The 22,299-nt window shown below is 49.8% G+C and overlaps 1 protein-coding gene across 4 annotated transcripts in view; it reads left to right on the top strand.

The window, feature by feature from the left end:
* Positions 1-20,899, top strand: part of OSBPL10 (oxysterol binding protein like 10) — a 279,913-nt gene extending 259,014 nt beyond the window's left edge. For all 4 annotated transcript variants that reach the window (XM_024743485.1, XM_024743484.1, XM_024743483.1 and 1 more), the window contains 5 exons: positions 951-1,428; positions 10,469-10,655; positions 13,286-13,468; positions 16,862-17,015; positions 19,589-20,899. In XM_024743485.1, the coding sequence (XP_024599253.1) occupies positions 951-1,428; positions 10,469-10,655; positions 13,286-13,468; positions 16,862-17,015; positions 19,589-19,633 (1,047 nt within the window). In that variant the 3' untranslated portion in view covers positions 19,634-20,899. The remainder of the gene's footprint in view (positions 1-950; positions 1,429-10,468; positions 10,656-13,285; positions 13,469-16,861; positions 17,016-19,588) is intronic.
* Positions 20,900-22,299: the final 1,400 nt, after the last annotated feature.

The following is a 22,299-nucleotide window of genomic DNA, read 5'->3' as shown; positions in this document are numbered from 1 at the left end:
GGGGGGGGGGGGGGTGATAGCATATCAGGGATGGTGAGGGCTTACCAGCTTCCCAGAAAGTCCATCATTTGCTTTAAGTGACCTAATCCTTGGGTTCTAGGCACTTGGGTTGTATGGTACCTGAGGGACCACTTGGATCCACTTTGGACCAACGAGGAGTCCCTTAGTGCCTGACAGAGCATCCAAGTTTCTATCTGTCTTCAGTAATGCGGCCAATGACACACTGAGGGGATGGCCCCTGTGCCAGTCCATTTACCAGAAGCTTCAGTATTAAGTACCAGCCTACTTCTTTGTAACTTCTGCTCATTTCTTCTGACCCAGCCTAGGGGGCAGCCTCTACCCATGGCCCCTTTTCTCCGTGGCAGCCACTGTGGACACTGCCCGCTAGCTGGCCTTGCCTCCGGAGACGTTTGTCGGGCCCTTTCCGCATTCCTTCCCTGCCCTGATCCTGTGAGGGTTTATACGCTGCTCTTCCTACAGAGATCTCCAAACAGATGTTCTTAGTGGTGGGTCCTGCTCTACCTGGGCCCCGCTTTGATGCAGCACCAACGAGCCCCCGTATCTGTGTTTGTGGGAACACACTGAGCATCCCCCTTGGTCGTGCCTGATGGCAGGAAGGATACGAAGAAGCCCTTTGGAGCTATTTGCTTCACGTCTCTAAATGATGGGGTGTGAAAGAGGGCTGCGTGTTAGCAGGGCACTGGCCGTGGAGGGAGGGACAGAGGCTGCTGTTTCAGCCCAGGTGAGCAGAGAGGACAATGGCTCAGAGCAGTCTAATCCATGAAGCTGGGTTGGCGTTGGATGTTCTTTCCTCTGATTTGTCACGTGTGCGCAAATCAGAGGAACTGGTCCCTGGTACCCGCCCTTACGACCTTGCTTGACGTTTTCTTTTCTAGCTTTCTCCTGCACCCACAGGGCTTGCTGTCTGACTTTGTCTCCTCTGGCCGCAGGTGGTGCTTCCCACGTTCATTCTCGAGAAGCGGTCCTTGCTGGAGATGTACGCAGACTTCCTGGCACACCCAGACCTGCTGCTGGCTGTCACCGCAGGGGCCACGCCACAGGACAGGGTCATCGGCTTCGTGGAGTATTACCTCACCGCCTTCCACGAGGGCCGCAAGGGCACCCTGGCCAAGAAACCCTACAACCCCATCATCGGCGAGACGTTCCACTGCTCCTGGGAGGTTCCCAAGGACAGGTTCAAGCCCAAGAGGACTGCGACCCCTACTCCCTCCGGCCATGAGCACCTGATGGCCGACGACCCTTCCAAGAACTACAAAATGCGGTTCGTGGCCGAGCAGGTGTCCCACCACCCGCCCATCTCCTGCTTCTACTGTGAGTGCAAGGAGAAGAGGCTGTGCATCAACACTCACGTATGGACCAAAAGCAAGTTCATGGGCATGTCCGTGGGGGTCTCAATGATCGGGGAAGGTAAGCCAAATCGCTGGGTGGAGTTGGGCTCTGACCAAGGGACATTTGTGTACCTGATGGACACTTGAGGATTTGTGTGTGGAGGCCTTTGTTTTTGTTTCGTTACGGAATTGGGAGTAAGTGGGCGAGTTGGAAATATGGATGGGTTTTGCTATTTGGGAGCCAGGCTCTGGTCATTTCCCAAAGCGGCCGAGGTGATGGGGTAAGTGGGATGCAGCTCTTTGCCTCTTAGGCTGCCCACCTGGATCTTCACCTGCTAGTAGTGTGTGAGCCGCCTTACAGATCCTTTTCTTTCCAGCTCTGTATGAATATTAGAGTTGGCTGCAAATCTATGAAAACATATTTTTCTTCATTCTCACCAGTTTCTGGCTCACAGACAATGAAGATCATAGTGCTGCCTATTCAAAATCTGCTCATAAATAATTCCCGAGGCAAATCTCTGGACGCTGGGCTTGCAGTTCTGAAGGGAAAACCCAGTATAATCAGACCACTCCTGGATCACACGTTTCTCTATTAGCAGACAGCTGTGAATGAAGGTTATTCATTGTTTGAGGGAAACTATAATCATCCTTGTCAAATTCAGGAACCTGTGTTAGTGGTTCTTCAACTTCTTTTGAGTCATAAATCCCCGTGAGATTCTGGCTGTAGACTATCAGGAAAAAGAAAAATCCAGCACAGAATGTGGCTTTCAGTTTCAGGGCATACACGGCTCCTTGGAAGCCCTTTCCAAACCCCAGGAGATGAGAACACCTTTCATTGACTTAGCACGCTCTTATTGAGCGCCTACTGGTTGCCAGCCATTGCCTTGGGAGCCATGGGTACTTGAATGAGCAAAACAGACAGAAGAATCTCTGTTCTCACAGAGCTCTCTCTTCTGCTGGGGAAATACAATTGTATAGTGCTTTGGAAGGTGCTAGGTTCTATGGAGAAAAATTAAGGCGGGAAGGGACCTGGGAACAAAATAAAGGATCTAGGAATGGCGGGGAGAGAGCAGTGGGACTTTGGGATGGGTTGGGGTGGCGGCTGGGAAGACGTCACCGAGAAGGTGACAGTTGAGCAAAGACCCAGGGGGGGATGAAGGACCCAAGAAGGTGATGATGGGCAGGCTTTGTCGATTACCCGGAGAGTGTGTCTTGGTGGAGAGAACAAGGCCAGAGGCAGAGCGGCCAGAGGCAGGGGCATCCCTGCATGCTGGTCTGAGACAGGAAGCCTGTGTGGCTGGAGCCGGGAGAAGGGAAGTGGGAGGGAGAAGATGCCGTCGGAGAGGTGACTGGGTCCAGGTCACGTGGGGCCTCGAGGGGCCACCGGCAGGGGTGTTGGCGTCCCACTAAGTGAGCTGCCAAGTCCTTGCGGGCTTTGAGCAGAAGAGTATCATGATCTGACTTTCAGTTTAGCAAGGTTTTTCCAGCTGCTTGTTGAAACTAGACCGTAAGAGGGGGAAGGCGACGCAAAGAGACCAGTTAGGAGATTATGATAATAATCCAGGCAAAAGGCGATGGTGGTTTGAACCAGGGCAGGAGTGGTGCGGAGGTAACACAGGCTGGGAATCTGGATGAATTCTGAAGTGGAGAGATCACATGTGGGGTATGAGTGAAAGGTGATGCCAAGGCTTTTTTTTTTTTTTTTTTAAAGATATTACATAATCATTGACGCTATTCCCTACATTGTGCACTGCATACCCATGCCTCATTTATTTTGCACCTGGAAGTATGTACCTCTTAATCTCCCTCATCTAATTCTCTTCTCCCCTCTGGCAACCACCTGTTTGTTCTGTGAATCTATGACTCCGTTCTGTTATGTTTGTTCATTCGTTTTAGATTCCACCTATAAGTGAAATCTTACAGCATTTGTCTTTCTCCGACTTATTTCACTTAGCACAATACCTTCTAGGTCCATTGCTGTTGTCACAAATGGCAGAATTTCATTCATTTTTATGATTGAATAATATTTCATGGTATATTTATACCACAATTTCTTTATCCATTTGTCTGTTGATGGGCACTTAGATTGTTTCCATATCTTGGTTATTATAACTAAGGCTGCTATGAACAGAGGGGTGCGTATATCTCTTTTAATTAGTGTTTTCATTTTCTTTGGATAAATACCCAGAAGTGGAATTGCTGGATTGTACGGTGGTTCTATTTTTAGTTTTTTGGGAACCTCCGTACTGTTCTCCGTAGCGGCTGCAACAGTTTACATCCTACCAACAGTGCAGGAGGGTTCCCTTTTCTCCACACGCTCTCCAGCATTTGTTATCTGTGATCTTTTTGATGATGGCCGTTCTGACAGGTGTGAGGTGATACATCACTGTGGTTTTGATTTGTATTTCGCCGATGATTCGTGACGTCGAGCATCTTTTCATGTGCCTCTTGGCCATCTGTATGTCTGCTTTGGAAAAATGTCTATTCAGGTCCTCTGCCTATTTTTCAATCGGGCTGTCTGGTTTTGTTTGATGTTGAGTTGTATGCGTTCTTTGTATATTTTGGATATTAACCCCTCATCGGACACATCTGGATTGGATGTGAGGTATGAGAGCAAGGTGACACCAGGCTTTTGACCTGAGCAACTAGAAGGATGGAGTAGCCATTAACTAAGGTGGGGAAGACTCAAGGGGGGATTCGTTTGGAGAGAGAGCACAGGAGCCCAGTTAGGTTGTGTTGGGGTTTAGACATTTGAGAGGGGGGCTTGAGCAAGAAGTGTCTCTACAGGCCAGAGTTCTGGGTGAGGTCCCGGCTGAGGTTAAAGCTTGTCATGTAAAGCCTGGAGACTTTGTGTCAGTGTCGCGTGAAGGGTCGGCCTCTGATGTTCGGGATCTCGACTGCCCTGTTCCTTCCAGGCAGCCGGTAGGGGTTGCAGCCTTCCTTCACTCTGCACAGCGCTGGACAAACTCTTCAGGCTGTGTGTGTGTGGGACACCACGTAACACCCTCTGCTGAGACCCTCGGCCGTAGCATCCCTGGAGCAGAGCTGGTATTTGCTGCCCTCACTTCTTCTCTCTGCTTGAAAGTTCTACTTAGAACTTCTCAGTGAAGAAAGCAGAAGGAAGATTCAGGAGAGAGATTGTGGAAGGCCCCTTCCTGGCCACCCCCTACCCCCATGTATTCCTGCTGTCGACGGGCCTGGAGAGGGTCAGGGGACCGTCTCTCATTCTTGTGAGGCTTTAAGTTTGTCTCAGTCCTTTCAGTAGCTACGTCCCCCTTTCTTTCATACTAATTAAATGTGAGCTCTGTAACACACAATTTTTCTGATTTTTCACACAGAATGCTTCTAAGAATCTCCAGACTTCAAAGCCAAGGGTTCTGGTTCCTGTCCTCAGGGCTCCTTTGGGGTGTGGGTTATGGGGAGGGCGGGTGGGTTGTTTTCCTTTCCTCACTCCATTCCCTGCACTGATCCAGCACCTTCCATGCATTTGTTGATAGGGCATGAAGTGACATTTTTTTCCCACCTTTCATTTTTCTTTTCTTTTTCTTTTTTTTTTTTTTTAACTTTTGGCTGCTATGCAGCTTGTAGGATCTTAATTTCCCAGCCAGGGATCAAACCCGCGCCCCCTGCATTGGAAGCGATGAGTCTTAACCACTGGACTGACAGAGAAGTCCCTCCAACCCTTCATTTTAAACATTAGATGGGTCCACTTGAAATTTTGTATGTAAATACATGGGCTTACATTTTAAATTATTGCCCTATGTCTGTGGCCTATTTGGCTATGGTAAAATGCCATTATCAAGTGCTTCATTATGCCTTGAATTCCCCGAGGTTGTAGCTCAGAGACCTCCCCCGAATGGTCCCTCAGCCCTGACACTGAAAGTCCCTAAGCGTGACACTGTTGAGCCACCCCCAAGATGACATCCATCCGTGGATGGAAGCAGAGGCGCCTCTGCTTGGTACCCACCCTCACCGCTTGGGACACAGCTCATCCAGCTTCTCTTGAAACCCCTCCCCACCAGAACTCCAGACCAGCGCCCAGTAAATGGCACAGCCTCTGAATTGGGTCTGTGGGGACAGGCAGGGACCCGTTTGCCCATGAATGCCGGCACTGTGGGCCCTGAAGACCAGTTCCCCGGAGCTGCTTTCCGTGATTCTGTGCTTTCTTTCCAGAGTCAACGCCCTGTCGGAATATTTTGGTTCCTCAGAGTTATTTTAAATTTATCAGTTTGAAAATCTTAATGCTTGGCCTTACGTTTATTGATAAATCAATTTGTGGGATTTAAAGCAAAAATCTCCCCGCATGAGGACTAGCTATGTCCCGGAAAGATGGATTATTCAGTGTTTTTCAGCTTCTCTCAGCTCTTAGGCTAATTAAAAAGGAGCTTTCATTTGTGAGCCCGTTTGCAAGTCTAGTTTTAATATAGTCTTTTATTCATTATTAGGGACAGATTTTTGTATGCAATCCTGAAAAAAGAGTCCTGGGAAGGCATAATTACCGGTGATTTAACGAGTGAGTGCACGTTTATGGATTTTCAGAAAAAGCCTGGGAGTGTGGTCTTGCCAGTGCTTTAAACCAGCCTTGCTCTGGGGCTCACTTTTCTGATTTCTGTGGACTTGCGGGAAGTTTCACCTTGGTTTGGAAGAGGTTTTTCTGAAGATGAGGGGGAGGAGGGATCCCCCATGTGCATCAGCCGTCAGCAGATTTTGTGATTTCTTCCTTGTTCCCAAGTGGAAGTACCACTGCTGAGAATTCACCTGCCAAGAGATGGGGGTGTGATCAGGATTCCAGCGGTGTAGCAGGCTGCGTGCCCTTAGCTGAGATTCAGTGTTGCCTTTTTTACAGCCCCGTGAGGTGCGGGTACCATTATCCCTGCATCACGGATGAGGCAGCTGAGGGGCAGAGAACTTAAGGTCACCAGGCTGGCGAGGGACGGAGGAGTTGGAATGATCCTCTAAGATCTCATCTAGGGCTTTTAAAAAATGGTGGCGTATGCTCCAGGTAAGTATGTTCTAAAGAAAATATCAGTGGCATGATCCTACCTCACCAAGTTTATATTCGTGAATGAGACCAGGAAGACTCAGCACGTGGCGCTCGTGGCTGTCACGTGGTCCTGGCCCGCTGAGAGAGGCCACCACAGGATGTGCAAATGGGTGGGGGTCCCCAAAGTACGGCAGGTCAAAGGCTGGAAAGGCTGACAACAGAGGGGGACATCGTAGACATCGGGGGTGGAGCAGTGCTGTCAGGGGACATTTGGGCCCCTGGGAGGACTTTACTGCCACATAGTCCATCAGCATGGAGGGTGAAGATGGGGGACAAAGAGCTGCCTTCTCTGGGCCCTTGAAGGCAGGTGACAGAGGGACCGGCAGCCTCCTCCTCAGGGTCTCAGGGCCCCTCCCGCTGCCACAGGCCCTGAGGCTATGAGGATGCGGCTGGCACTCAGGGAACCAGAGGCTTGCGAGTAGAACTGGGGCGGAGGGGTGGGTGGGGAGTCTGCTGGAGCCTCTCTCTTTCCAACTTCCACTTCCGGTTCCTCTTGACTGTTGGTGTCAGACCTATTCGGCGTGAACTTTACCACCTGCTTCGCTCTCTTCTTAGCAGCCTAATTCTAGGAAAGACACAAAGTACGCTTGGAAACAAAAAGTGTACCAGGCCTGGCCCTTCTTCTTCCAGGGTCCTGAGCACAAGCTGTAAGAAGTGACACATTGGTGTCGAATCCTCCTTGCAGACACAGGTTCACCCTTGTGCATCACAGGACAGGGCCTCAGCAGTCACCTGGGCCAGCTCTGCCCCCTGAACTGCGGGGAAGGATAAGTGACAGAGAGAGGGTGTTCGGTGGCCCAAGGCTTGGCTTTGGGAAAGATGGTGTAATTTCATTGGGAGCTCTGGCGAGTGGGGAGGTGGGGAGAAGTCAGTGTGCTCTGATATTCAGTGTATTTGGTGTAGTGGAGCCGTGCTGTCTGTGCATTTATGTTACATGTATCCAATTCTCTTCCTGGTTAAGGAGAGAGATGTAAATGTTGCTGTGATCTCTGCCCCTTAGTCCTGCCCACGCGATTGTGAGTGACCTGAGTCTGCTTTTTCTCGGGGTGGGGGTGTCTTCTCTCCTGCCTGTGCCCATGTGTGAGCATCCTGCCTCCCTGGGGGAGGTCACGACCCCCAGACGCACATGGGCCCGTCCCCTGGGGTTTCCACACCGGCCCCCTGTGTCTGTGGGTCAGCAGGTGTAACTTTGCTGGACTTACCTGGGAGTGAGGTTGCGGGTTCTGGACAAGCCTGGTTTATTCCAAAAACTGTGGCTCATGGGCGATGCAAGGAGTTTTTAAGGGTAAATTGAGTGACTCCTGAGTACATCTTCATATTGACTTTGGAAACTCAGCATTCTTGATCCCTTTGTACCTTTAGTCCCCTCTCCTCAGACTCTCCTGGAGAGCTCCCCAGGGCTGAAAGGGACACACACACATACACTGTCTCTCTGCTGGGCAGATTCTAGCTCTGTTGATTGATTGATTTTTTTTAATTTATTTTAATTTTATTGAAGTGTAGCTGATTTACAGTGTTGTGTTAATTTCTGCTATACAACAAAGTGACTCAGTTATAAGTAGATGTGTGTGTGCATGTGTGTGTGTGTGTGTGTGTGTGTGTGTGTGTAGATATACATTCTTTTCCATATTCTTTTCCGTTATGGTTTATTACAGGATGTTGAATAGAGTTCCCCGTGCTATACAGTAGGACCTTGTTGTTTATCCATCCTATGTATAATAGTTTGCATCTGCTAATCCCAAACTCCCACTCCATCCCTCTCCCAACCCCCCTCCTCCTTGGCAACCACAGGTCTGTTCTCTATGTCTGTGAATCTGTTTCATAGATAAGTTCATTTGTGTCATATTTTAGGTTCCACATATAAGTGATATCATATGATATTTGTCTTTATCTGACTGACTTCACTTAGTATGATCAACTCTAGGTCCATCCCTGTTGCTGAAAATGGCATTATTTCATTCTTTTTTAGGGCTGAGTAATCTAGCTCTGTTGATTGACAGGCTTATCTAGTCTCAGAGAGAAGTACCGACCAGTCAAATTACTTAACCCCCTGAGTTTCCGTTTCCACCTCCTTATTTAAAAAATGATAATAATTAATGCTGCCTTGAGTAGCTGTGAAGCTCACAGAAGACACTGCACGTGAAGCCCCTGGAAGTGCTGGGTGGCCAGGAAGGGTCCCCCAGGGCACATGGAGCCCCCTCCTCGCTCTTTCCAGTGGAGGAACCAGGGGCCCAGGGAGGGGACATCACTAACACCTCCAGTCACATAGTTCTGGCCGAAGGACAGAACTGACCTTCCTGAGGCTCTTGCTGCACTTGACCATTGCAGGCCCAGAGTGGGCAGGAATAGAGCTGGGAAGGCTTTTCTACAGGGAGCGAAGCCCCACTGCGGGGTGGGAGGCCGAGAAGGCCCCTCACACAGAGCAAACCTCAGTGAGCCAGGCATGTTGGTTCCCAGGCCTCTGCCAACCCAGGAGGTGCTGCCCTCAGCAGAGGGGGCCCTGTGGGTGCCCGACCGGACAAGCCAGAGCAGGGGCTGGCTGTCAGTGCACCAGCTGTACAGCAGCCCCAGGAGATGGCGCCTGTCGGGGTAGTTCACGGCAGCCTTTGAGAACTTGTTCAAAACTGTGGTTCCTTTCCCTAGAAAAAGAGACAAGCCCACGTCATTTTGCATTGTTTCAAGAGGATCAGATCTCTCCGAGACTAGTACTTGGCTCCCAGCCTGGAGAACCTCTGATCAAGGGGTGGGTGCCCCCCGGGTGGTGACAGCAGCTGTGTACTCTTGCTTTGTAACTTCCTGAAAGCCTTTGAGGTTGTCTCTGCTGCTCTCAGGATAAAGGCAGAACTCCTTAACAGGCTTTTTCGAAGTTTAAAGTTGAGGCCTGGCTCCTGTAGACCTGGGCAGCCTCCATACCTATACCCACCACTTCCCTTTCTTCCCTGGGGCCCTTTTCTCAGACCCCCGTGCTCACCCGGCTCATTCCCACCACAGGGCCTTTGCACATGCCTCCCCCTGCTTCTATTTTCCCTCCCCTCTTCCCCAACTCAACTCTTACCCAGCTCGAGTGTCCCTTCCACTGGGAAGCCTCCCCTCCCAGCTCAGCCCCTGCTGCTGGAGGCCCGGGGCACCTCCCCCTCCCACCCCATCACAGTCACAGTTTTGTGTTTGCAAGTGCTTCATTCACGCCCACCTTTCTCTTTGACTCCTTGAGGGCAGACAGTGGGTCTGTCTTGCTCACCATGTGTTCTCAGCATCTCTGATGCAGTAGAGATGCAGCAAATAGATAAATGGCACATGGGTGGCCGGCCTTTGCGGAGGTGGGAGGCGTGACGTCTGTTGCAGGAGTGTGTTTGGTTTCTCATCTTTGCATCTTCTGGTCCCCAGTGATGCCCAAAGCTCAGCTTCTCTGTGCACTGGTGCTGAATTGAATCTCGGAGACATAGTTTTGGGTGAAGTAGAAAAGGACAGCTTTATTGCTTTGCCAGGCAAAGGGGGACACAGCGGGCTCCTGCCCTCGAAAACTGTGTGTCCCAATTGGGGAGGATTTGATGAGGAGTTTTATAGCAATGGTTCAAGGGTGGGGTTGCTGACAAGATTAGGGTGTGTGCAGGGTCTCAGGTGCTATTAGGTCTCCGTGGTACAAGGGGCCTCTCACTGCTGTGGCCTCTCCCGTTGCGGAGCACAGGCTCCGGACACACAGGCTCAGCCGCCATGGCTCACGGGCCTAGCTGCTCCGCGGCATGTGGGATCTTCCCGGACCGGGGCACGAACCCGTGTCCCCTGCATCGGCAGGCAGACTCTCAACCACTTCGCCACCAGGGAAGCCCAGGTCTCCTAATCTTGATGAGCTTCTCTGTTCCTTTAATCTTTTGCCTTCGGTGGTTTCTTGGCTGCACCTCCCTTGATTAGCAACTGTTGCAATCTGCCCTTTGGAACTCAGGGGAGGTCATGGAGGCTACAAGAAACGGAAGACAAAAAGGCCTCCATGCCCTGGAGCCCCTCAGGGTCCTCCTCGGTTTCACCAGCTGCGCTTTCCTTGTGTGCGAGCCTAACCCTTCCCTCCTGTCTTCCTCAGGTGTGCTGCGGCTCCTGGAGCACGGGGAGGAGTATGTGTTCACCCTGCCCAGTGCCTACGCCCGGTCCATCCTCACCATCCCTTGGGTGGAGCTCGGAGGAAAAGTCAGCATCACCTGCGCCAAGACTGGGTACTCAGCGACAGTGATCTTCCACACAAAGCCTTTCTACGGGGGGAAGGTACACAGGTAGGAGGGGCCAGGGAGACTCCGTCTCTGTCCGAACACGATGCCCCAGGTTTCTTGTCTGCATCAGAAGACTGGGTTCCAGCCGTGGGATGAGTTGAAAAATCAAGATCAATTTAACAGATCTGTTTCAGATGACATGTCTCACCGGCGGCGTCTTGAACCCAACCCCAGTCTGGTGATGTGTTGGCGGAACATGCCCCAGCGAACAAAGGGCTTCTGGCGTTATCGTAACCTCTCGCTTCCGAGGCCGGAGGCCTGACCTGCACTGATGCAGTTGTTCTGTGAGCTCCATGCAACATCCCGAATCCTGCATCTATGAGAGCAGGACCGTTTCTCTCCTTTTGGAAGCTGGGAAGCAGTCCTAAGAAACAGAAGGAGAGGCCCGCTGTTTGAGGGGAGCATCACCTCGTTTTTATGGCTCTAGTTATAAATTTCCCCCTTTGGAGCAGATCACTGGATAATAAGCAAGCCCCCATCTTTGACCATTTTCTTGGAAAGCTTTTCCGGATGGTGTTCATGTGGGGTGCTGGAGTGTCCCCTGGAAAGTAGGCACCTTCAGTGGCCGTTTTGGAGCCAAACATACCAGCCCCCAAGAGCTGATTATGCGCGTTTCTCCCCAGCTCCACGGCCCCTCATGCCCCAGTGGTAGCTTGAGATCCGCTGTGGGTGGGGCAGCACAGAAACTGGCAAAAGCTGTAAACCAGGCGTTTTCCCTCCTGGCAAGCCCGTTGTTAAAGTGTTACCAGCACAGCACGGATACCCTTCCGCTGTGTGCCGTTGGGAGGATTCCTGATGCCGCCTGGGCTCCCGGTGGTGTTCAGGCTCAGGGAGAAAAATTCCAGACCTAGGTTTGAAAATACCAAATTCATCCCGAGCTTTGCCATTAGAAAAAGAGGAACCGGGGCTTCCCTGGTGGCGCAGTGGTTGGGGGTCCGCCTGCCGATGCAAGGGACACGGGTTCATGCCCCGGTCCGGGAAGATCCCACATGCTGCGGAGCGGCTGGGCCCGTGAGCCATGGCGGCTGAGCCTGTGCGTCCGGAGCCTGTGCTCCGCAACAGGAGAGGTCGCAGCAGTGAGAGCCCCCCCCACACCAAAAAAAGAAAAAGAGGCCCTGGGCTCCTCCATCTCCTGTTTCTGCTGTGTTACTCTGCCTGCAGCAGGCTCCTGGGGAGAGGGAGGTGGGCTCTGCTTTCACCCAGAGCTGAGACCCGGAGCCCCCGGGCCGGGTGGGTGAGGCAAAGGGCCACACATCTCCACCAGGGGCCCTTGTGAAGCCAGGCTGGAGGGGTTCGACCTTGTTTAGTGATTGAAAAGTTCCCCCCTAGACTCTCACACTCTTTTGGTGGTTGAAATGTACACTGTTAGTTGCTATTTGAGGGAGGAGAAGGGTATATATATATTTTTTTTTTAAGTTTTACAATGTTGTAGTGTATTTATGTCAAACCTAACCTCCCAATTCATCCCACCCTCCCCTTTGCTCCCTGCATCCCGTGTCCACACATCCGTTCCCTATATCTGCCTTTTCTATTCCTGCCCTGCAAATAGATTCATCTATACCATTTTTCTAGATTCCACATATATGCGTTAATATACGATATTTGTTCTTCTCTTTCTGACTGACTTCACTCGGTATGACAGTCTCTAGGTCCATCCACGTCTCTACAAATGACCCAATTTCATTTCTTTTTATGGCTAATATTCCATCATATATATGTGCCACATCTTCTTTATCCATTCATCTGTCGATGGACACTAAGGTTGCTTTCATGTCCTGGCCATTGTAAATAGTGCTGCAGTGAACATTGGGGTACATGTGTCTTTTTAAATTATGGTTTTCTCAGGGTATATGCCCAGTAGTGGGATGGCTGGGTCATATGGTAGTTAGTTCTACTTTAAATGACACAGTAGACCAGATACACTTAATTGATATTTATATTTTGTTTTTACTGAGTTTTGTGATTTCCACCCCAATAATAACATCTTATAAAACCTTGGCATTTTTATCAAAACTAAGAAATTGATGAAATTCAACTAAACAAATCACAGTATATAGTGTATACAATATAGTGTAAAACATGTATAATTTTCAGCCACCTATCTAATTTATTGTCAAAAATCAATAAAATATTGAAAACAAACTAAGAAATTGGGGGGATAAATTAGGACTTTGGGATGGACATATATACACTACTATATATAAAATAGGTAAACAACAAGGACCTACTGTATAGCACAGGGAACTATGTTCAATATCTTGTAATAACCTATAAGGGAAAAGAATCTGAAAAAGTGTGTGTGTGTGTGTGTGTGTGTAACTGAATCACTTTGCTGTATACTTGAAACGAACACAACATTGTAAATTAACTATACTTCAATTGAAAAAAAACTAAGAAATTAACATTGCTGCATTCCTATGAGCTAATTTACAGACTTTATTCAGATCCTACCTGTTTTCCCACTGATGCTTTCTTTATTCTGCTCAAGGATATTAGATCACATTTTAAGAGCTGATCTTTGAGCAAAAAGCAACCCCATAAAAAAAATGTCTACATGTGAGGATGCCTTTTGAAGTCGGTCTCTGTTCTAATAACCTTGCAAAGCGTGTTTATTCGATGCTTCATTAATTCAGGGTCACAGCAGAAGTGAAGCACAACCCGACCAACACCATTGTGTGCAAAGCCCACGGGGAGTGGAATGGGACCCTAGAGTTCACCTACAACAACGGGGAGACCAAGGTCATTGACACGACCATGCTGCCAGTGTACCCCAAGAAGATCCGACCCCTGGAGAAGCAGGGCCCCATGGAGTCCAGGTGGGGACCAGGCCATGTGCTCCTCTCCAAGCTTTGTTGTCCTCAGCACTTGACCCAAGGGGCAGAGAGGAAGCCCAATGCAAAGGGGCCAGGAATCATTCCTTTGGAAACTTGAATTGTCCTCTGTGTGTCACTTAGGTGTAGATCCTTTGTTTAGTTGCTCTGCAGTCATGGGGTGGAGTGTGAAAACAGCCCGCCCAGACTTTAATGCCTGTCCTAAAAGAGTTTGTCAACTCTGTGGGTCTGTTACTTAATTGCAAAGTTAAATACAGAGGAATGCTAGTAATCAGAGAGCTGTGCAGCAAAGCAATGAGATACTTTTTTTTTTCTTACCAGATTAGCAACATAATTCAAAAAAATGCAGTGCCTGCAAGGCTGTGATAAAATTAACACTCTGTGCCCTGTGCTTCCAGTAGGAAGGTGTTGTGCAGGTTAGCTGCGTGGATCAGTAGCTTTAAATTTGTGAGTTCACCTCTTGTAGTCCATTTCTGGGAATCTCATCTAAGGGAAAATTCTTCAATTCACAAAAGGTTTTAAATATGAAATTTGGGTATTTAAAAAAAAACTAAAAAGGAAGAAAAAGAAACCATCTAACCGTGCAACAATTGGAAAACAGTTAAGTGAATTATGGTGAATTCACTCTATCATGTGAATATCCCGCAAGCCACTTAAAGTGATGTTTATGCAGGTACAGAAGCAGAATCTTCTGGAAATATGCCATTTTAATTTTTTAATCCAGGAGGTCAGCCAGCTACGGCCCATGGGCCAGATCACATCTCTGGCTGATTTTTGTAAATTTTTACAGGAACACAGCTGCGTCCATTTGTTTGTATCTTGTTTGTGGCTGCCCTCTGGCTACAATAGCAGTGAAACAGTTGCGACCAAGACCAAATGGCCTGTAGAGCCTAAAACGTTTAGTCTCTGGCCCTTTACAGAGAATGTTTGCTGGCCCCGCTCTTATCTAAAAGCATGCTGCTCTGTCGAAAGAGGATATAGGGTTAAAGTGAAATTACAGATGATTCTTTGAAAGGGTTTGCCATTACAGGAAGAGTTTGTAACGAAATTGGAAAGGTGCTTTTTATGTGGAAACAAAGCAGGGATACCAGTGTGTATAAATCATACATTATCAACGAGTTTAATAGAAAGAGGGCTGCAGTGTCCTGGAAACTTGGCTTTGTGGTAGGATTAGTCCACTCGTTCTTGTTGATCAGAGTGTAACCTTCTCTGAGTCCAAATGGAGGGCGTGAACCCAGCCCTTTGGGCTGTGAAGGAAGGAATCCCTCCCCTGGCCTCTGACGACACCTCCCCAGAATCAGGAGCCCTGTGGTTGCTGTCACAGCACCGCTTGTTTCTGGTATGGCTGTTGACAACAGAACTATGATTCCTTTGAGCTGTTATTCCAAGACTGTTGAGTAGGTTAGCTGCTCCTCATTAAGCCTTGCTGGGAGTGGAATGGATGGAGGATGGAGTCTGCAACCAGAGAGAGGGGCGTATCGCCTCTTCTCGTCTCGCATACGTGGACTTTACTGGAACCTGGACCTGGGCTGTTGACAAACCCAGCAGCCCACCTTGTTCTCCGAGGCGGGAATGGCCTTGAGGTGTAGCGCCTGCCACTCAGAGCACCTGAGCCCAGCCACCTGTGCCAGGCCTCACCTGAGGAGGTGAAGGAGGGCCCGCCTAGTGGTCTCAGCCCCACAGTGGCCCGGCCCCCACCAGCCCCTGTGGAGGGGAACCCCTGCCCCATTAAGGAGAGAGTGAAGCTGCTCTTACATCGGCCCACTGCTGTCAATGTGCTTGCGATGCTCAGAGCCCGGCCCGCGCAGGCATCCTGCTCGGGCTGGAGCCCTCCCCACGGCAATGCTGGCCACACCCGGCCCAGCCATCACCTGGCCCTTGGCCACCGGGACCTCCGCTTCTAGCAATGGCTCCCCTGGGCTTCCTTTTAGCTTTTCTTGCCGACTTGCCCCCACCCTCTCCTCCCTGGAGGCTTTTCTGCCTTTCCCTTTGTCCTGAAGTTCAGAGCCTTCGGAAGCAGAGCCCCTCCAGGGGATTCTTGGTGGGTGTCTGGGCATAGCCCTTGACCTGTGGGCCGGCTCTTTGCTCACCACCCCATCTGCAGTCCCTGGGGCTCTCTACCCTCTAAATTTGGGGCCACTATTTTATGATGGGCCTTATCAGGGGAGGTCCTGCCCTGAGAGCATCCCGACCCTGGATGTCCGGGCACCCAGTCCTTCCCTCAGAGCCAGGTGTGTGTTGAGGGTTCAGGTGATGGAAAAGACTGATTTGACCAGGCACCCAGCCCTCCCTGTCCCCTTCGCCACCTTCCTTTCCTGTTTTAGGCCATCTTTTCCCCTCTTAAGTCAGCTGTCAGGGAGTGGTAGAAAGAGCAAGGGCTGTGAGGCTGGTAGGACCTGGCTTTCTCCCACCTTCCAGAGGTTTCTCCTGTGTAAGTTCGGAGCCAGGGTGCCACTGTACCCTCTGCATGGTGGGGTGCTGGGTGGCGGTGGGCAGGCTGGCCTTGCAGCCAGAGCCCGGGCCCCATCGGTTCCTGGGCTCGGGTCCCCCAGGAGGGCTGCTGTCCTGGATGCACTGGCCACTCCCCTGCGGGCTCCTGGCCCAGGATCTAACGGGGAGCTTCTGCTCGGCCCCAGCTGCAGAGACATCATGCCCCCAAAGCCTGGTTCCCTTGTGCAGAATACTGACTGGTCCTGATGTGCCGAAGTGAGGAAGTGTCGACACCCCCTTCACCTCAGTGCTGGTCCCCTCCCTCCAGCACAGAGTGGGACTGGAGGGGGCACCCCGGCTTCCTGAGGAGGGAAGCTGCCGCCTTCTCCAGTGAATGAAGGAGTGAGTGAGTGAATGAATGAATGTGTCTAACTTTGCATGTAGACACGGGAAGGTGACGGATCCCCCAGGGTCTGTAACTCCTAATACGGGGCTCCGGGTAGGAGAGCAGCCACTGTTCACATCCATCAGCCTGCTGACCTCGGGCAGGTCACTTCACCTTATGTGGATGTTTTCTCCCCTTTACAATGGGGTGATAGTATCGCATCTATATCCCTGGGGTGTTGTGTTGATGAGATGAGTTAATCCATATGTAAAATGTTTAGGAATGTGGTGAATGCCCCGTGGCAGGGTCCGCTGTAGATTTTGTCTGTAGGAGCAGTTTGATTGCTCCAGTCTTCCCTAGATTGGTCTAGACGCTCAGAGCCCGGGAGGGGAGAGGGGATTCAGATCTGGGTGCAGGTGGGGCCCTGGGCCTGTGGAGTGAGCTGCTCACCCCCTCCCGCCCCGCAGCCCAGCATCCGCGGCTGGGGCCCTTCCTCGCCCAGGACCGCAGCGTCAGGCTGCTGGCCCTGTCTGTTTCCTGTCCCCAATGACCCCCGCCCCCAGGAACCTCTGGCGGGAGGTGACCCGATGCTTGCGGCTGGGGGACATCGACGCTGCCACCGAGCAAAAGCGGCGGCTGGAGGAGAAGCAGCGCACAGAGGAGCGGAAGCGGGAGAACCTCCGCACTCCCTGGCGGCCCAAGTACTTCATCCAGGAGGTAACCCTACCGGGCGCCCTGGGCGGGGAGGACGGGCTGTCCCCTATCGCGGCCGCCGGACGGGTGGGGGGGCCTGGGAGGTCTGGGCATGGTGGCCGTGGCTCCCCCATCAGGGAGGCGCACCGCCCGCGGGGAGGCACGGAGTGGGGCTGCGGCTGTGGAGGCATCCTGCCTCACAAAGACCACGGCCCTGCTACTCTGCCTTCAGTAGCGGATTGGTCGGGAAGCCCCTCCCAGACCAGCTCCACACCTGGGTGGGTTGGAACCTTCTCCATGACAGCACCCTTTCAGAGCTTTGCCTCCCAGGGGCCCAATGGGGGATGGACGTGCCGGGGAGGCCCGCGGGGGTCTGCGTCCCGGCGCTGCTGCTGGAAGTGGTGTTGGAAGGGGACGCCCCCACACACGCCCCTCACCCCCTGACTGGACAAGGCACCCTGTGCCCAGTTGTTTGTGGCACAGCCGGGCAGCATTCTGAGAACAGAATTGGAAATGACAAAGGTGTAGGAGACACAATTTTTTTTTTTTTTTTTTTGCGGTACGCGGGCCTCTCACTGCTGTGGCCTCTCCCGTTGCGGAGCACAGGCTCCGGACGCGCAGGCTCAGCGGCCATGGCTCACGGGCCCAGCCGCTCTGCGGCATGTGGGATCTTCCCGGACCAGGGCATGAACCCATGTCCCCTGCATCGGCAGGCGGACTTCTAACCACTGCGCCACCAGGGAAGCCCAGAGCCACAATTTCTAAGGCAGGCTGGTCAGGAGCCTGGCAGCATCAATGAGAGAAACAGGCCGGTGAGGGCAGGGCAGACCCAGGGTCTGTATCTGAAAGGGTGGATGCCACTGACCTCCAGGCCGTCACAGGCTGATGGCCCAGTTCTTCAAAAGAAGCCAGAAATCAGAATTTTTATGAGATCTGATATTCACCTGGTGTCAAGGAATTTTTAAAAATTTAAACACTAAGGGCCAATTGAAGTCTGTCTGGGCTTTCCTTGCCTAGGCACTGCTGGTGTCTGACTTCTGCTCCTTGGAAGGATGGCTCTCTGGAGCTGGAGGTCTGCTGGGAGAGTTAGTGACCTTGAGGTGGGCTTCTGGTCTGGAGCAGGAAGCAGCCACGTGTCTCCTAGAGGCGGGAACTAGGGCCGTGGGCTGAGCACAGATGTCAAGGTCAGATGCTGGTTCAGACAGGAAGCCTTCTTGGGGAGACTCTGAGTGTATCTCTGTTTGGAGGCCTTGCCCAGGGGAGGTGACTCTGTATTAGTCAGGGTTCTCCAGAGAAACAGCACAGAACCAACAGAAGATAGAAATTTAAATAGATTTATTATGAGATCGTGGAGGCTGAAAAGCCGTGGGATCTGTGGTTTGTGAGGTGGAACCGCAGGAAAGCCAGTGGTATGATTCAGTCCAAAGGCCTGAGACCCAGGGGAGCTGATAGTGTGAATCCCAGCCGAGGGCAGAAGTCAGGATGAGTGAGGCAGGAAAGAAAGGGCCAGTTCCTGCTTCCTCCACCTTTTGTTCCATTCAGGCCCTGGGCACCTCATGGGGGTGGGATATCTCCATTACTCCACCCACCAATTCAAATGCTACCCTCATCTGGAAGCACCGCCCCCTCCCCTGTGCTCAGAAACAATGTTTAATCCAGAGCCAGTCAACACAGTAAAATTAACCATCACAGAATCCCCCAGGGATCCTTCTGCCAGATCTGGTCTCTCTGAGACAACTAGGTTGCCCGGCTTCTGTGGAAAGTTGCACAGTAAAAAGTAAAATGGGGCTTCCCTGGTGGCGCAGTGGTTGAGAGTCCGCCTGCCGTACCGAAAAAAAAAAAAAAAAAGTAAAATGACAACAACCAAAAAACATCGTTTTCCTCCCATAGGGTGTAAGAAAAGCCAGTCTGTTTATAACAGGAGGCTTGAGGATATTTAAAGAATACAAATCATCCCCGCACCAGCATGATTACCATTCAGTACATCCCTCTAGTCTAGCACCAGATTGCATACCATTTTGATTCTTGCCTTTTTCTCGCTGGTATTTGACTGGTGTTCCCTCCTGTGTGTGCTGATGTCTTTTGACTGCGGCCTTGCGTGTGCCCTTTGTTGGGCACTCCCCTCCAGCCTGGTGGGTGGTAAAAGTCACTGGTTTGGGCAGATTCCTCCTATTCAGGCCCTTGTCTTTTCTCTTCCCTGTTCGTTTGTCCAACTACCCTCCTTTTTCTCCTGTCCCCCTGTTTCAAAGGCCTTTTTTTTTTTTTTTTTTGGCCAACTAATCTTGATGTAAACCAACAAAGCCCTCCCCCTCGTTACTTTGGTCGTTTTGTGGGGTTTCCTCCCAAAATGCCAGATACGAAGATCCCATGGGCTCTAAAAAGCAGCCAGGCTGAGGAGGGGTGGTGAGACCACCAGCATGGCTTGGCTGTGAGACATCAGGAGAGGCCGGCACACAGGTTGGTGGTCCTGAACAGATAGATGGTAACCAGCACTACATGGTACTGTGTGGTACTAGCGCAGCAGGGGATACCCTTGCTTCTCCCCTTGTCTCGCCGACAGGTCTCCACGTAATGATGTGTCCTCCTCTCTCTTGCAGGGTGACGGCTGGGTATACTTCAATCCGCTTTGGAAGGCACACTAATGGGTGGAGATGCAGAGCTTTCAGAAACGGTCCTGTTTTTGTAGGAATTAAAGTGGTACAGTATCAAGGTTCTTCTGGTATTCCCTGAGACCTCTTGCATTCAAGACATGGTACCTGAGAGGGAAATTATGTACTGTGAAAAATGCACCCCCAGACTCTACTATGGGATTGAATTTATTCAAGAGCCATTTGGGGCACGCGTGTGCACACGCGTCTGTGTGCAAGCTCTCGGCACACTGTTCACACGCATGCGCTATGTCTGCTGGATATTATTACACATGTAAATAGTGCACTTGACAATATTGAAGTGGGTAATTACGAGCTCCTTTTTATCAACGAGCTTTGAAGTTTTCTACTTTTCACTTTGCCAAATACTTTTGCACTCACAAAGTATTCTCCAGTTGACAACTCTTGTTCAAACAGAGGTGAACTGGCGTGGCCCTACTGCTGTCCATCTGGTGGAAGGTGGCTGTCATTTCAGAGTAATCGCTGTGCTGCCCATTCCCCTCGCAAGTCAACATTTGTTTGTCCGTATGTAAGACAGATCAACTGCCATTTCCTGCTGGATGGGGAGCGGGCAGGAAGCTGTTAAAGGTTTATGCTGGGGCCTTCCAGGATGGAGCACCCCTGGGAGAGCCTAGAGCCAGGCCTACCTTGGAACGTTCCTCCCACCTCCTCGCCCCAGAAGCTTTCTGATAATTTCTCATGCTCAAAGCTCTAGTCATACAATTTTCAGAAGCTGCTTCTTTCATGGTAGAAAAAAGTCATATGGAGACTGCACTACTTTTATCTTGAAAAAAGGGCTTTAGAAATGAAATACACGCGTTGCAAACATGCAGTGTTTGCAAACATGCACCACCACAGCCTCAATCTTATATATTTCGTTTGCGGAAAGAGAAAAGAATACCCTGTGGATTTTTTTTTTAAGTGCACCTCTTGTTTGACCCGAATTCTGCAAGGAAACCACTGTGATTAAAACATCCATAAAGCCTGCGTCAGTGTTTCATGGTTTCAGTTCAGTTTCAGTCTGCAGCCTTTACAAATGAGGTCAAGACATGACCAGAATTTAATAAAGCAAGGAGAAAATGAAGTATTTGATCTTTGCTCAATGCTTAATTTATTTTTTACTGTGCCACTCTAATGAGAATATTTATACAATCCAGCAGCATGAATGCTTCTCTGTAGTAATACTAATTTTGTGCCTTTTGTCTGCTTTCTTAAGACCAATTGTTCACACTTTGTAGATATTAGACAAATATATTTCGATTAAATACTATACTTATCTGTGTGTCTGTATTTTATTTTTAGGGATTCCTAAGTTCTGTTGGAATTGGTGGCTCTGAGTGAACTCAAATTTTATTGATTAGTATTAATTTGATGTGAACAGCAATGATATTTTCATCAAAACATCATGTATGGATATTTTGTGACAAGGTCATAAGGTCACATCTAGTGAATAGTCTTGTTTTGAGAGAAGTGACTTACCAGGCAAAACCATAATGTAGGCTTGTTCTAGTCCATCGTCTTAAAACAGCCAGGAGAGTAAAGTGTTTGGAACCATTTTATTTCTGAGAGGGAAAGTGGAATAGGTGCTATTTTGAGAAGAAAATCCTCAGTGAGAAGACCGAAAAGTAATCACTGTGGTGTTTTTAGATTTTCCAGTCTTATACCAGAGTATAAACCATCTGGGTAGTAAAAAATGGAGAAGGCTCACATTTTTCTTTTGAGGGGGGGTTCATTTTGCCTTTTTAAAAATTGTGAAATATATAAAAAAGATGTACACGAAACATAATACTGTTCAAGAATAATTATAAACACCCATGTACCCACTGCTTAGGGAAAGAGACCTGTCTGTTCATACCTTCAGAGCCACCTTAATTGTGCCCCGACAAAATTCTGCTCCTGGACCCCAGAGGTAACACTGTCTTGACTCCTGGAGTAATCATCCTCTTGGCTTTTTTTTTTTAATTTTTGAATTTTATTTACTTTTTACACAGCAGGTTCTTATTAGTTATCCATTTTCTACATATTAGTGTATAATATGTCAATCCCAATCTCCCAATTCACCACACACACACACCCCGCCAGTTTCCCGCCCTGGTGTCCATACATTTGTTCTCTACATCTGTGTCTCTATTTCTGCCCTGCAAACTGGTTCAACTGTACCATTTTTCTAGGTTCCACATATATGCGTTAATATACGATATTTGTTTTTCTCTTTCTGACTTACTTCACTCTGTATGACAGTCTCTAGGTCCATCCACGTCTCTACAAATGACCCAATTTCGTTCCTTTTTATGGCTGATTGTATATATTGTAAATATTCCATTGTATATTTGTACCACATCTTTATCCATTCGTCTGTCAGTGGGCATTTAGGTTGCTTCCATGACCTGGCTATTGTAAATAGTGCTGCAATGAACATTGGGGTACATGCGTCTTTTTGAATTATGGTTTTCTCAGGGTATATGCCCAGTAGTGGGATTGCTGGGTCATATGGTAGTTCTAATTTTAGTTTTTAAGGAACCTCCATACTGTTCTCCATAGTGGCTGTATCAATTTACATTCTCTCCAACCGTGCAAGAGGGCTCCCTTTTCTCCACGCCCTCTCCGGCATTTTTTTTTTTTTAATTAATTAATTTATTTTTATATTTATTTTTGGCTGT

Source organism: Neophocaena asiaeorientalis, unplaced genomic scaffold (assembly GCF_003031525.2).
Source record: "Neophocaena asiaeorientalis asiaeorientalis breed wild unplaced genomic scaffold, Neophocaena_asiaeorientalis_V1.1 scaffold332, whole genome shotgun sequence".
Lineage (NCBI taxonomy): Eukaryota > Metazoa > Chordata > Mammalia > Artiodactyla > Phocoenidae > Neophocaena > Neophocaena asiaeorientalis.
This window is presented reverse-complemented; position numbering and strand designations above follow the sequence as displayed.